This window comes from Pholcus phalangioides, unplaced genomic scaffold, assembly GCF_987345545.1.
Source record: "Pholcus phalangioides strain wild (caught in Gottingen) unplaced genomic scaffold, Ppha-v1.0 ptg000008l_1, whole genome shotgun sequence".
In the NCBI taxonomy this organism is placed as follows: Eukaryota; Metazoa; Arthropoda; class Arachnida; order Araneae; family Pholcidae; genus Pholcus; species Pholcus phalangioides.
The window spans coordinates 10,047,604-10,062,662 of NW_028301601.1; the positions used below are offsets into that span (position 1 = coordinate 10,047,604).

General features: G+C 40.2%; 1 protein-coding gene across 2 annotated transcripts; it reads left to right on the forward strand.

Moving 5' to 3' along the window:
* Positions 1-401: 401 nt before the first annotated feature.
* LOC149083645 (8.6 kDa transglutaminase substrate-like) lies at positions 402-11,637 on the forward strand. Of its 2 annotated transcripts, none has more exons than XM_089234132.1 (4): positions 402-553; positions 6,394-6,496; positions 6,648-6,777; positions 11,388-11,637. In XM_089234132.1, exons 2-4 carry the CDS (start codon positions 6,450-6,452, stop codon positions 11,505-11,507), a joined length of 297 nt encoding a protein of 98 aa, XP_089090258.1. In that variant the 5' UTR covers positions 402-553; positions 6,394-6,449; the 3' UTR covers positions 11,508-11,637. The 2 variants fall into 2 exon arrangements, with proteins under 2 accessions (XP_089090258.1, XP_089090259.1); XM_089234133.1 differs by lacking the exon at positions 402-553 and adding an exon at positions 4,435-4,523.
* Positions 11,638-15,059: the final 3,422 nt, after the last annotated feature.

Here is a 15,059-nt window from a genome sequence, read left to right on the forward strand (position 1 = left end):
TACACGACTAAAAGTATTTGGGAACCGCTTCTCTAATTTTCTTAACCATTCATTCTTACAATTTGCTGCCCTGGACTTCAGCCCGCTTGGCGACCCCCCCCCCCCACCAATAAATACTCCCCCACTGGTAAGAGCACTTCAGGACATCACTTTTCTCAGAAAACCTTTGGTGTCCTTGAAACGGAATTGCCACCATCTCTGTTTATGCAGGAAAAACAGTCAAAGGTACGCATCGCAAAGAGCATTTCCTTTTATATCTGCACCGTTCTGGGTATTAAAAAAAAAAAGACATTCTAAATAGGAAACTAACGGAAACAACACGAAAACAAAAACAAATTTTTTTAACACATGTTGTGAACCGTTATCAATCTTAACATGAGGAAATACGAATCCAGGATATCAATGTGATAATACTTATCGGCACATGCACGTGGAGTTTCCGTTATCAAAGACGGATCGATTTGTCGTTGTATCAGTGACTTTTTGTCGCCAAGAAAAGACAAGCCGTCAAAAGTCGATATCGAGAATATATTCACTGCAACATTCTTTGAAGGTAAGTCTTTTTTGTTTCTAGAGCAGCGATTCCCAGGCCAGCCGCAAGGGCCATATGGCTCACGGCCGTAGCTTGTCTTCTCGCGGCCCCCACTTGAAAGGGTTATTATTATGCAAAATAAGTGTTAATTTTTTTTTTTTGTGAGGCCCTCCCTTTTGGCTCGGAGCCCTGGGGTCGTGCCCCGGTTGCCCCAACCTAGTTATGGACCTGATATGGCTCTTTTTGGCATTGGGATGTTGCAGTGTCTAGGAGGCTCTGTTGTTTTCACTCGTAATAATTTCCAGTGGACGACAGGCCTAAATATGCCGCTAGTCACTTAAATAATCTGAAAATGTGCCGCAGGTCATTTAATCGGTCTCGTACCGGGATTTACTATTATCCGCTAGGGAGGGGGTTCAGATGTAGCAGTGATTCCAGTGCTGCCAAGGGGTAGTAGGGGGTATAGGAATAGGATCCACCAATTCAATATAGGCTTGAAGGACATTTGCTCCTCACTTGGGGTCACGTTCTTGGAGCTTCCCGCATTTACCGATAGGTGGCTTCGTTCGGATGGGATCCATCTAAATAAGAGGGGGGTCTGGGAGGTTTACGATAGTCTTAGATCATGTTTTTTACTCCCAGACCACGTAGTCGGGAATGCGGGTTAGTTAATGATAATCACAACAGTACTGACGGGAAATCACCCACCTCTGACTTGGATGGCTTCTCGATTGACACTAAATCACCGGGCAAATTAAAATGTGTGTGCCAGGAGCTTGGGTAATAAGAAAGATTTTTTAGAAACTATGATAGTTGTGGAGGGCTTGGATCTTATAGCCATTACAGAATCTTGGGCAAACGATGGGGATGAATCTTTCTTACACATCTCGGGATACGATACTTTTTTGAGAAATAGATCTGATAAGAAAGAGGGTGGAGTGTTGATATACGTGAAATCATGTTTGAAGGCTAGGGAGTGTAACGTGCAGAGAAGTGATATTGAAACTATATGGGTTGAGCTTGAGAACAAAGGACGTCATAAATTTATTGTTGGGGTTTGTTACAATCCACCGAATAGGGATCCAAACTACATCGCCAAATTGCATGATGAAATTTCCTACATGTGTAAGCGAAAGAGGGTTCTCATACTAGGGGATTTCAATTACCCAGGTATTGATTGGGAGAACCTTTCATCTGGAAATCAGTATGAAAGAGACTTTCTTAAGTTGGTGCTCGAAAATTTTTTTTATCAGCATGTATCAGAAGCCACTAGGGGCACCGCTATTTTGGATTTAGTTCTTACCAGTTCTGAGGATCTTGTTGAACATGTTTCGGTGGGGGAAGAGTTTTCTTCCAGTGATCATCGTATCGTCAGATTTCACTGTAACTTTTCCTCGGGTAAGGTTGATAACAAAAGACGACAGAAAAAGGTTAGCGGAAGTTTTCAAAGAGCGGTTGGAATCAGTAGGGGCGGTAAGTCAATGGGAAGAATTTAGTACGAAGCTGTCCTCTGTTTTGTACGACGTCATACCCTTTGTTCGAAAAAAACGTGTTTGTACATCGCACCCTCTATGGTTCACGGATAGCGTGCGGAACCTTTATCTTGAAAAGAAAAGGGCATTCAGAGAATATAAAAGTGGACGAGGTGACCTATCATTGTTTACTGATAAAAGAAGACTGTTGAAGAAAGCGATAAGGGATAGTAAAAAGGAAGTTGAATCTAGGTTGGCAGATAACATTGGCTCTGACCCAAAATCATTTTTTCGATACGTCAATAATGGATGTAAGGGGACAGTTGGCCCCCTCTCGATAGGAGGCTCTAAGGTAGAGAGAAATGTAGGCATGTGTAGTGCTTTCAATGACTTTTTCGCGTCGGTTTTTAATGGAGATATTCGATATACGGGTGTTGCATGGGGTAATAAAACCCTCAACGATATTCAAGTAGAAGACGTGGAGGTCCTAAATCTTCTAAAAAATGTATGTGCGAGCAAAGCACCAGGACCAGATGATATCTATCCCAGGGTCCTCAGGGAATGTGCTAATGAATTGTTGGGGCCAGTCGCACAGATATACAGGAGTAGTGTTGCTGAGGGTATCGTCCCAAGAGATTGGAAACTTGCTAACGTTGTTCCGATATTTAAGAAGGGTAGTAGAGAAGCGGTGTCAAATTATCGTCCATTGAGTTTGACGAGCTCCCTCTCGAAAATTTTGGAAATTATCATCAAAAGGCAGTTTGTGAAGTGGATAGACGAGAATAATGTATTGTCGGATAATCAGCATGGGTTCAGGAAGGGGAAGTCATGTGTAACTAACTTCCTTTGCTTCTATGATCACGGGACTAAGGCTTTGGGTAAGAGCAAAAATGTCGATGTTGTTTACCTTGATTTCCAGAAGGCATTCGATCGGGTCGAACATGGCAAACTCTTGAAGCGTTTACACGAGATTGGAATTGGGGGCAACTTGCTGAATTGGATAGAATCGTGGTTAAGAGATAGGTCGCAATGAGTTATGGTGAACGGGGAATTCTCCGGTTGGACAGACGTCACAAGTGGAGTTCCTCAGGGAAGTGTCCTTGGCCCCATACTTTTTTCACTTTTTATCGATAAACTCGATCAGGGTATTGATGGGATTACTAGCAAATTCGCAGATGCTGTGAAGCTAATGGGGGTAATCGGGAATGAAAGCGATAGGGAGTTGCTCCAGACAAACTTGAACAGGGTTGCAGCATGGGCAATTGAATGGAGCATGACGTTTAGCGTTGATAAGTGCATGGTCGCTCATTTTGGTTCGAACAAACCACGGTTCTCTTACGAGTTGAATGGTGTCACTATCCCGTATGCAACTAGGGTCACCGATTTGGGAATTCTCATTGACGAGCGGCTTAGGTTTTCTGAACATTGTTCAGCGCTGGTCAAAAAATCGAATAGAATGCTTGGTCTCATTTTCAAAAAAAATTTTAATAAATGGAGTAGCTTACCCCCGGAGGTAGTAAATTATCACACAATTGACACGTTTAAAAAGAAATACGATAAACATGTTGGGGTAAATCGAGAAGCTGTCCATTCTTAGAATAAGACAACCATACGTATTCTTTATGGGCGTTGTATAATATTTTATCATGTGTATATATTGATTATAATTGTTGTTAATTGCATTTTTAATTGGGTTGCTGTATTTTTTAAATATATGACATCCATATTTTTATGGGCATCTTTTTATCAGCCACCTCGTTGGGCATTTTGCCTGTTGTGGCGTTGTATTTGTATAAGTGAGCTGGAGCTGTGCCGTCGTTCACTTTAGTGATCTGAAAATTTTCCACTGATCACACACTTGAGTGACCTGTAAATGTACCACGGGTCAGTTGAGTGATCTGTAAATGTGCGCGGGGTGTGTTTAAGTGAGCTGGAAATATGTCGCCACACACACTCAGGTTATCTGAATATGTACCACCGCGCACTCAAGCGATTAGAAAATGTGCTGCACATAATCTGGAAATATGTCGGGCCACACGAGTGACGTGGAACTGCACCACGGATCACTTAAGCGGTCTGGAAATGTGCCGCTTATAATTAATTTTCACAAAATTAGGTTTGACGTTGCGGGCTACATCAGATGACTCTGAGGGCCACAAGAGGCCACCCTGAGGTCGAGCATGCATATAAGAACACTTGTTCTTATAGTATTTTATGTAATTCCTAGTAAACATGAAAAACACACACACACACACACAAACGTATAACAAGTCCTTTATATTCAATTACCGTTATTATGAAAGCAAGTATATTCAGATAATACAAGAGGAAGTAGGATTCTTCTCTATTTCGTTTAAATACTACAGCTGCAATTGTTTCTGCTATTTCACAATCAGAAACGTTGTTATCACGTGTTTACGCAACTGTGAATTTTTCAGTGTGGGAAACGTCAAATCTCTGCTTCGAATCCAATCTCGTCGACAGAGGTGACAGCAGACACGTCTGACACACCAGCTGCGGTAACTAATAACAATATCTTTCAGTTTTTTTTATGGCAGTTCTCCCATCATGCTATTTTGTGAAGCCATGGAGTCTTTCTGGGCCGCCGTTATGCCGTAATTTTTGTCGCAACCGGAAATGGATATCGTGGACGTCTTCGGCAGGGTCGGGTGTCCCAGGTGCTGCACTATAAGGGGCACCGAATAATTTACCTTTAACCTTTAATTGGCGTGGTCATTTTGACCCCACACATTCTTCATCTTGCCACCCCTTGAGAAAGAAATGCATCTGGACCATCTTATTTTCAGTACCTTTCAAGCTAGTTGTTTACATGTGTTTGACAAATTTATGATGTTTTTCTTCCCTCTATATCGTTTGTTAATCAAAGCTACCGTGGCGGTCAAAATTAACCCCACTACACCTCTTGCGTAAGCCTTTATGACGATAGGAGTGTTCAGATTGAAATGGTGTATCGAAAGAGAATCTCAATAACAGTTTTAAATTAGTCGTGAAACACGGGATATCCGAGGTTAGCATGAGGATTGTGTTGTTAGTGAATTGTACGTAAGATTTGTATGATCAACATGTCTTAGTGTTTTTTGCAAGAACTGTGTTTCCGACTCGGAATAAGACTAATTTTGGTGCTTGTGAAAATGTAGTAAATATTATTTTAACTTGTAAATTTTATTTTCTGAGTATATTTTAATCACATCTGTTCATTTTTTAAATCATGAAAATTGCGTTCAAAAATTTTATATATAATTTAAAAAAATTTCAAAAGTCATGTATCCCTACATGTCTTTGGAATGTACAGTACATCTTAATGAAAGACCATTTTGGAGAAAATAATTAAAGAAATTTGAAAAATTATTTAGTGAATTAATTGACAGATGAATGAAGTCATGTAAAAAAAACCCATTGCTTTTATGAAGACTCTTTTGGTTCATTTTTAAAACGCATTAATACTTGCCGGAGTCAAAATGAAGCCCCCACTACGCCAGTTACGCACAGAATTTTCACAACGCCAGTTAAGGGTTAAACTGCTCCTTCTACGTTACACGGGATTGTTAAAATGCGTGCTTGCCTCGGCGGACAAAGTATCTAGTTGCTGTCCTGGTCTTCAGTGCGGGTGGCGACGAGCAAGTAGATAGTGGACGCACTGAAGATGTCCGCGGTAGTGGACGAAACGTCTACTTTCGGAACCATCCAAGACGTAATAGCCCAGAAAAATCTCGTGAAACTCCTACGTGAAAGTAAACGTTTCATTCTTTCTATTTCTCATTACTTCTATTCCTCTTAACTGATGTCATGGACTTAAGGCGGAAATTCTCTGGTATGGCAATGACAAAATTCATTCACTAATTACCTCACCACCAAACCAGAACATGGACTACCTCATTACCTCAGCAGTTTCCACTTTCCTCAGTTTACGTTTTTATGTATATGGAATAACGCAGTGTTTCTCAACCGCCAGGCCCTAATACTAGTCACACCGGGTCGTGAGTGATTCGAAGTTTCATTTTCCCTATTAATTTCTCGTTAGTTGGGTGTATGACCTGTCCTTTCACTTACGCAAAAGAGATTTACCGGGCCGCGGGCTTCCAAAGGTTGAAAACCACTGGAATAACGTGATTACGTCTGTTGTTCTACCTCTTTGTTACCCCCCTCCCCCCGAAAAAAAAGTTCTGACTACGGCCCTGCTTCTCCATTCCCCAGATCTTCTGAAGACAAGGAATGTGAATCTATATCTTTTTAAAACATTTTACAAGCTACAGCCTCCCCGTTGTTTCTTTGTTTTGATTTCATTGGTGATTTTTATCAGGCTATATGGAATGTTTTAGGAGAGAAGAATTCCTTGTTTCAAAAACATCACACTTCTCTCTTTAACAGCATAATAATCCGGTAGACAAAGGGCTGTACTTTGCTGCTGCTGCTGCTGAACGAAAATGAAGACCATTATCTTCTTGTGCTTTACGGTTGCACTGCTCTGCTTGTAAGTATGTAATAATTACAAAATCTGTGTGATGGTGGTGATATCGCCTCCAATTGATCTGCTGAAAATGTTGATATACTTGTCGACTTGTGCATTCATATGCTATTCACTGAAAAGAAACACGATTTTGTACGGCGTGTCCTCATTACAGGTTCAGCGAAATCGAAAGTACGTCTCCGATGAATTGTGATTACATGGACTGTACACCTCCGTGCGGAGACAGGAACTGCAAATGTGGATCGTATAAAGACGAATGTGATTGTTGCGATTTCTGCTTCAAGGTACGTACGATTTCCAATGATATTTGAGTATTTAGATGTATAGGTAAAAGCCCTTTCACACGGAGTGGATGCGGGTCCGGAAGAAGTTTTAACAATTGGTATATACAGAGCTTTTCAGACGAGGCGAAATTCGCCCGCAACTTCGAAGTGTTCATGCGGGCCCGGACGTCGTCCGCATGTGTCAAAACCTGAAAGTGCGGGCTCCGCATCCGCACATACAAGTTTTTTACATTAGGTTATTCGGAGCTATTCACACGATGCGGGTCGAATTCGTCCGCATCTTTGACTACTTTTAAAGATGATTTTGAACGGAATTTTTTTAATTATTTGCTGTAAATACCCTTAAAAACACCATATGAAGGTCCCTGTTCATCAATAGGATGTACCCACATACGTCTATCCCTCCGTTAACTGCCTTTTGTCCATACTTTACAATTTTATACAATAAAACCTATCAACAACGGCCACTGACGGGACCCAAATTATAAGCCGTTCTGTAATTCATTACGAATATAATTGACTACATACTTCAATAACTTTTAAATTTAACTAAAAATTTTAATTGTTTTCTTTTTAGATATTTAAAATTATTTTAAATATATTTTTTTAAATTTTAATTTTTTTAAACTTAAAAATACTTTTATTAAACGTTATCCACGTACGGCGTTGATGGAGGAAAGAATAACCTCCTTGGATTATAACCTCCTTTGTACGGCGTTCACTCAGGGCCGGATTAAGACGTTTGAAGGCCCTAAGCACTTGAATAGTTTTGTTGCCCCCCGATACCTACACGTATATTTTACTCGATATTGAGTCTATAAACTTAAAAAAAAATTGAAATTTTATATTTCAGAAGTGACTAATCTAAGGATGGGATTTCATTATAAAAGGTTTATGAAAGTTATTTTATAAAACTTGAAAAAAGTAACCAATAAATTTATCGGTTACATTCGAGCAAATGCAACCGATCAGCTTATTGGTTGCATTTGTAAAAGAATTACCGTATATACCGACCCCCTCACTTCAGGACCACCAAAACCGCAATAAATTGAAAACCCGTGTATGAGCCGACCCCAAAAATCCGTGCATTTCAGAGAAAAAAAATTCGTATATTTTCACGCAAAATGAACAGCTTACGGAAATTTACATCAAAAAATGATTCAAACATTTTAATCCGTTTCTTCTGAGTCTCCAAGCTCATCGTAATCCATCAGATCATCATAGAGGGGGGTGCGGCATCTTCGTTTTTATCTTCATCTGGGCTGTCTCATCGATATTGTCGCATTCAAAGAGGATATCATCTTCAGTTCCGTCCATCGCATTGCTGATGCAACACGTTTTTGAAGGATCGGATGATAATTTCGGTGGAAACGGAATTCCACACCTCATGTACTAATTGGCACACTAGGCCAATGTCAGGTTTCTTCTAGGCACCACTTTTTGTAGTTTCTTTATCATCGGAACTCATCCATTCGATCCACAAATTCCTCAAATAGTCTTTGAGAGGCTTGTTGATGCTCACATCTAAAGGCTGTACAATCGACGTTAGCCCACCTGGTATCAATGCCAATGTTTTCAATTTCTTTGCCTCGTCTTTGACATTATCCGGTTTTTGAACATATCCCATACCAATAATGCCGGTTTCTCGAACACTGCTACAAAAATGACTACTGATTGTGGGGTCGATATTTTCTCATCAAAAACTGACCCGAGTATAAGCCAACCGACCACCCCACTCCCCCACTTGAGAAACAAATTTTTCCACAAAAACACTCGGCTTATGTACGGTATTATAAAATTTTTATAGTGTAATCCGGGCTTAAAAAAAACAGAATAGTGATGTGAATATTTCTAAGCACACACATTTTGAAAGTCTCCACCCTCCCCCCCCCCCCCACTTTTTTCTACTTGCAAAAGTCTTTGATATCTCCTGATTTTTTTTTTTGGAACATCATTGGATGTTTTTTGGAGAGAGAGAGAGAATTTTTCTTTCATATTTTTCCGAAAAGACAGATTTTTATTTTTTTCGAAATCTTTTGAAAATATTTTAAGATATTTTCTTCCACCGACTACTTGTGAGGATCGAACTGAAGGCCATGGCCCCCACATAGGGGGGGGGCTGACAGGGCTCTAGTCCTGGGGCCCGGGACGATTATCGTCATTTTTTTGCTTTTTGCACGCTGTAAATTAGCAACAGAAGGGGCCCCGTTAAAAGTCTGACCGAGGGGCCCGCAAAAGATCCCGGCCTAGAGGCCCCGCTACAGGATATGGGGGGGGGGGCCATGCTGAAGTCGTCTTTATACACATATTCTATGGGGCTAAAGATTAAACCACCAAAGAATGGCTCTAGGCTGCCTATGGGCACTCTGAATCAGGGGTGAAGGAGCCTAAATCCATCGAAACATGCTTAAGGAAGTTTCTTTCTTTCAAACCAAATCCAGCCCTGATCAACAGATGCAATTTACGACCGTCAAACCGAGGGATACCCAGGCCACATCACCGTATAGCGATATCGGCCGATTGTCTGGGTAACTCTGGCAATTTATTTATTTATAAAAAATATATACACAACAAAATCTTTGTATATAAAATTGATTTTCTGTCAGTGTGTGTGTGTGTGTGTGTGTGTGTGTTATTATCTATACAAATCTACAATTTTTTAGACCGATCGTAGCTAAATTTTGCATATGCTATACCAAACAGGATTGAACGATAGCCGGTCGAATGGTCATAGTGATGGATTCGCATCGCGAAGACCCAGATTCGAACCCCACCGTTGCCACAGGTGGTGGCCGGCTGAAGTTGGTGCCCTGTGGTTCCCAACTTCGAGGTGCGAATGCGAGTCGATATCCCGTTAAAAAAGTCTCGCCACAGAGAGCAACAGGCCTACAACGGTGCGATTAATCAATCATTACACTTCACTTATGGTTAAAAAAATTGACTGCAGATCTCAGCACTGCACGTAACAAGCATTGCGCAGAAACAAACTTCACGTTGGGTTCACAACACGCACATTCCGGCATGAGTAGCATGAGTACCCATACAGCCACTGCGTGGTCATTGGATATCATTGGACATGCGTGGCGATGGGTCGAGTTTCGAACCCCGCTTGTGGTACAGTGGTGATCGGCTGAAGTTAATTTTCTGCGATTTCATAACGTCGAGGCACAAGTGCATGCCGATTTCCCATTGAAAAAAAAATTATCTGCGCAAAGAGTAGGCAATCCTTCAACATGATACTTACGTAGTAAGAAAACTCAATCATCTTCCTTTTTCCACTTCAAAATACGGAAGACAGATAGCAGCGCCATTTGAACCAGAAACACGTCTAACTTTAGCATTATAGTTACGTTGGCGTCACACATGCACCTAAAACACACGTTCCGGCATGTACCGATTCGTCAGTGGGCGCGGTAGCCCAGGTCGATAAGATACTCGCCTAAAGTACCAAAGGAAGATTTAGAGGTGTCGCGACTTTGATACCAGGTTCGACCTTGTCAGAAACTTTCCTCACGCGATGGTAGAACAGAAACGGTGACGTGACCACAGAAAAAGATTGCTACCGCAGGGAGTCCTACGCAGAGAGGGTTAGCTCACCACCCTCTCGGTGATTATAAAAAAAGAAGCTGCCGTTCGAAATCGGCAATAAATTGTTGGTCCCGGTCTAATCAGCCGTCGTGTGCAGAAAATGACCGTGGTACGACATAAATGATCAAATGATGACCGATTCGTCAGAAATTCACGAGGTGCGTGTACGATATAAGTAGCATTCTTGAACCGAGCGAGTTGGCAACTGAATGAGTGACCGAGTCAGTTTTAAATCGGTTGGCTATTTTAGGACTCCCTTGACCACAGTGACGGATCTATTGGGGGGGGGGTCACCATCCCCCTCGCGAAATGCGATAATTCATGAAATTTTCGAAACTTGTACATGATAATATTACAACAAGAAAACTTCGACTAAAAAAACGTGCAAAGTCGGGACATTTCTCAAAAAAGTCGAGATGCAGAAAAATGGGTATGTTACTGAAAATGTGGGACATATGGTCATTTTATATTGATATTTTTTTTTTAAGGCATTTGTAAAATCACTTTTCCCAACAGCGAACTCTAGATACGGGTCCGTGAGTGGATGAGAAAGCAAATAACTGATTGTTTTTACATTGCTCAATATTATTTTGTACATGGGTTCGTAGACTTCATTTTATTACCACAAAGGTTGTGGAACTCCTGAGCTATTGGATAATTGGTTAATACTTGGCGGAGGCACCGACATGATTAATTCATTGGGGTGGGGGGGTGGGCTGAAAGTTGCCAGTCGTCGCGTATAAACGGGATTCAAACCCGTATATAGAAGGGTTCATTAATTATTGGGTGGGGAGAGGGGGGCTGAAATATCCTCAGCTCTCTCCCACGCTTGAACAAGGCCGAACTTGAGCAAGTTAGAAAAGTCCGACCTGCATCAATGATAAAATAAAATACAGTATATTTATAACGCAGTATTTTAATTGGAATTTTTCTAATCTTTGTGTCATTGAAAAGTCGCTTTTTCCTTAAACTAAACTGCGTTTTCAAAAAATTATTTTTGTGTCTTGTTTTTTCCCCCGCAGTGCCCGGGAGAAGAGTGTTTCCCGATCGCAAATGACCGATGCATAGATGACAGAGAATGCCAGATGCCTAAAGGTCTTGATTTTGCCGCATTGTACAATGCAAAAGGTGTTTGTCCCTGATCATTGTGATGATTGAATTTCGAAACCCGATCACACCAACAAAATAACCGTTATTTTTTATGTTCCCCCCCAACATTCGTACATTTTCTCGGAAATGCCGAAATAGTTTGAATAAAATTTTGAATTTTAAGACGTTTTGTTGATATTTTCGTTGTTCGTTCCGTTTCCCGTATTTTGCGCGGACATTCCTTTGTGTTATGTCCCTTATAATGAGATGGGACTGCCAAAAATAAGAGACATAACACACAGACAGGAATGTCCACGCAAAATACAGGCAATATTTGATTTTGTAATATCTGCTGAAATTACAGACGAAAACAACTTTCCATAGCCTATTAATTGCATTACGATTGCTATGACTCTAAATACTGAACTTCTTTTATTCTCACATATCCATCATGGTTATGGTAATATAGCCCGTATTTCATAGGACAATCCCACAATTACTCACACGGAATTTCGGCCATCACCCCAGCTTTTTTGTAAAACTGCCCGTTTTTCTGAAAAGTTTACTTGAATTTTTTATTTCCATATTTGGCCACTTTTCTAGCGAGAATTAATGACGTCCTGCATTTTCTCGTACTTAAGGTCTCAATTTCCCGTATTTTGCTCCGTCAAATATAGTCAGCCGTCGACATTCATGAAATATAAATTTTACAATGCAGTGGTTTACATTAATCCTTTATTTCTAGAGCCGTCTTAAAAGTTTCGTTGACCACCGGGTGAAATTATCTTTCTGAGGGACCCTATCTAACTAGAAATATCTACCTAGCAATTTCGATGCTTAATCTTGAAAATCTTAACCATATTTCATTTGCATGAGGCTCTTTATTGGTTTTTGAGGCCCACGGGCAGTTTCTGGGTCGACCCATGCGTTATGTCGGCACTAATAATTTTCCAACCCATTGACTATTTGAAAAACAAATTGATGATTTTTCTCCCACAATTTTCACTTTTTTTGGCGGCAGTTGGCGATGCAATATCTGGGAGATCCCGATTTCCCATATTTTTCTTCTACGAAATATGATCAATCTACATGACACTATGATCAGGGCAAAATAAATTGCTATAAAATGTTATTTGTCCTCGTTTCACATATGCTGAAGAACATCGCAGCTTGGCGTTGTCAACGATGCACTTGGTGGAACGAATTGCAGTACTGAAATAGAAAGGAAAGTTCTAGAAAAATCACTGATAAAGTGATTGATGATAACCGCTGACAGACAGATGGCACTATCAGTTACACAAATAGCTCTCTACCATTATCGAGAAGAAATAAGCGTGTCATACGTTACGTAAGCGTGCGTGCGTACGGGAAAATTACAAATTGATATAGGCGTGACTAGGATGACCATACGTCCCGTATTTCCCGGGATAGTTCTGGTTTCCTTTATTTTTCTGGCCGTCCTGACTTTTTGGCAAAAGTGTCCCGGTTTTTCCCGTATTTTACACGAAATTGGATACTTATTCTTCATTGAAGTCAAAGATTGAAATTATTTTTCAACTCATAAATTATATTATGATAATTACAACTATAAATAACAACATTAATCTCCCACATTTGTCATGTTGAACGTTTTATTTCGTGGAATTAATTTCAATCCACTGCAATTCGCAGTAACGCTTCGTTTCTCGCCATTGAGATTTTTACCGTAATTTCAGCAATATCTGGCAACGTTGTACATTTTTGGCGTTGTTCTGGGCGATAATTGGCGATGTCCCGTATTTTCCCGTATTTGGAACCCCAATTTCCCGTATTTCTCTCGAGGAAATATGATCAGCCTAGGTGTGACTATAATTTCTTTGACGCAAAGAAGGGATTGTCAAGACTTTTTCCGAGGTAAATCCAATTTTATGCAATATAAGACACAAGAAAACGGATGGCCAATCGCGAAAGGAGCTGAAATAAAACTTATATAGAAAATTAGACATAGAGAAAAAAAAGGTGTCTGTGAAAAACGCTGAAATAATCCATTATGACATCCATCCATTTTCCAATTTCATCATTTAGAAATTGGAAGATGGATGACAGCAGATAAGATAGAAGTGATAGATAGCGCGATAGAAGTGAAATTTCTAGGTTTGACGTGACTAGATTCACCTCAATTGAATTTAATTTTAATTATTTAAAATTGAGTTTAGAAATTTTAAATTTAATTAAAATGCCGTAATAATCTCATAGTAAATCCGATACGTAACAGATTTGTTCACTAAAAATTTCTGCCGATAATCGTGATAGACTCTAAATAAAAGAAGGGGAGGAGGTGCGTTTTAACTTGACTGAAGTCTAGTCAGTGATGGTAAGCTCGTCAAGCAAAATTTCCCTCGAAAATTTCCCGTTTGACTAAATTTTTCCCCACACATTCCGAAATTTGTGCTGCCATCTATCGGTGGAAATATATAGTCAATTATTTTACACCAGAAAAGCATTGTTTTGCATTTATATATTTTTTTCAACAGAAATTCTTTTGTTTTATGACCTCTCAAAATTTCCCACAAACGCCAAGAAATTTCCCATATGGACCAATTTTGGCCAATTTTTCCCACGAGTTACCGTCACTAATCTGTGCAGGAGTGAAGATTAAGGGGAAAAAAATTGACTCTCTTTATGTGCAGAGATGCGACTGCGCAGCCAATTAGGAGTTAGTACTACGCCATCACAAAACTTGCATTCGCATGTGAAAAATATACAGTAAAACCTCCCATAAAACGGTCACCTCTGAACAACAAGGAGAGAATAATAACTTTATTCCTTCCTCCATGTCTGAACAACGACCACATTTTCCTGGAACAGAACGTCTGCCATTGAATTAACATTAAGGTTGACCTTAACAACGATTTCCTAATGACGACCACTTTTGTAAATTAAAACGAAAGAAAAAAATTATGCATTTTTTATCTCATTAGAAAAAACCACCCTAAAGATTAAATTTGCTTGGAAAGAGTTTTTCCTCACTTTGAGCCCTTTGAACACAGAAATAACTCTATAGGTTCCTTCCCACGTCAGTGGTTTCCAAAATATGGTCCGCGGACCACGCGCGATCCTTAAGTAAATATTAAGCGGTGCGCTAGACCAGCACCTGATAGAGATAAAAGGCCTCCGCACGCTGCTCGTGACGTCAGTAAGTGGTCCATTTTCCCTCAGAATATTCAAGGGGGAAAAATTCCTCTGCTTGTCAAGTATCGTCGTTGTGCGGAAAAGACATGATCGGGCTCAGAATTGGCGATTTCTATAACCCACATGCAATCACCATGCGGTATTTGTGAGCCAAGCAGGAAGATTCTACGCCAAAACAAGAAGAAACGAAATACGATGCTGTGGTTCAAAATGTGTCAAACTTGCTATTTAGTCTTAATGACGTTACAGATGAACTTGGCAACCCGTGCGGGGCCCTTCTATCTCTAGGAGGTGTTGGCTAGACGCGTTTCAAAAGCAATGAAGCAGAAATTAGGGTTAGAATCTGGCAAGTGGCTATTTCATAGACCAAAGAGTCTGGTAAGCACTAACTGAAAATACTGCCGTAGATTACAAAAAAAAAAAAAAAAAATAGC

Excerpts from the sequence above, each read along its gene's own strand:
- LOC149083645 (XM_089234132.1), top strand. The coding sequence starts at position 6,450 with ATGAAGACCATTATCTTCTTGTGCTTTACGGTTGCACTGCTCTGCTT. Across the intron at positions 6,497-6,647 it reads ACGGTTGCACTGCTCTGCTT|GTTCAGCGAAATCGAAAGTA; the intron begins GTAAGTATGTAA and ends TCCTCATTACAG. Across the intron at positions 6,778-11,387 it reads GTTGCGATTTCTGCTTCAAG|TGCCCGGGAGAAGAGTGTTT; the intron begins GTACGTACGATT and ends TTTCCCCCGCAG.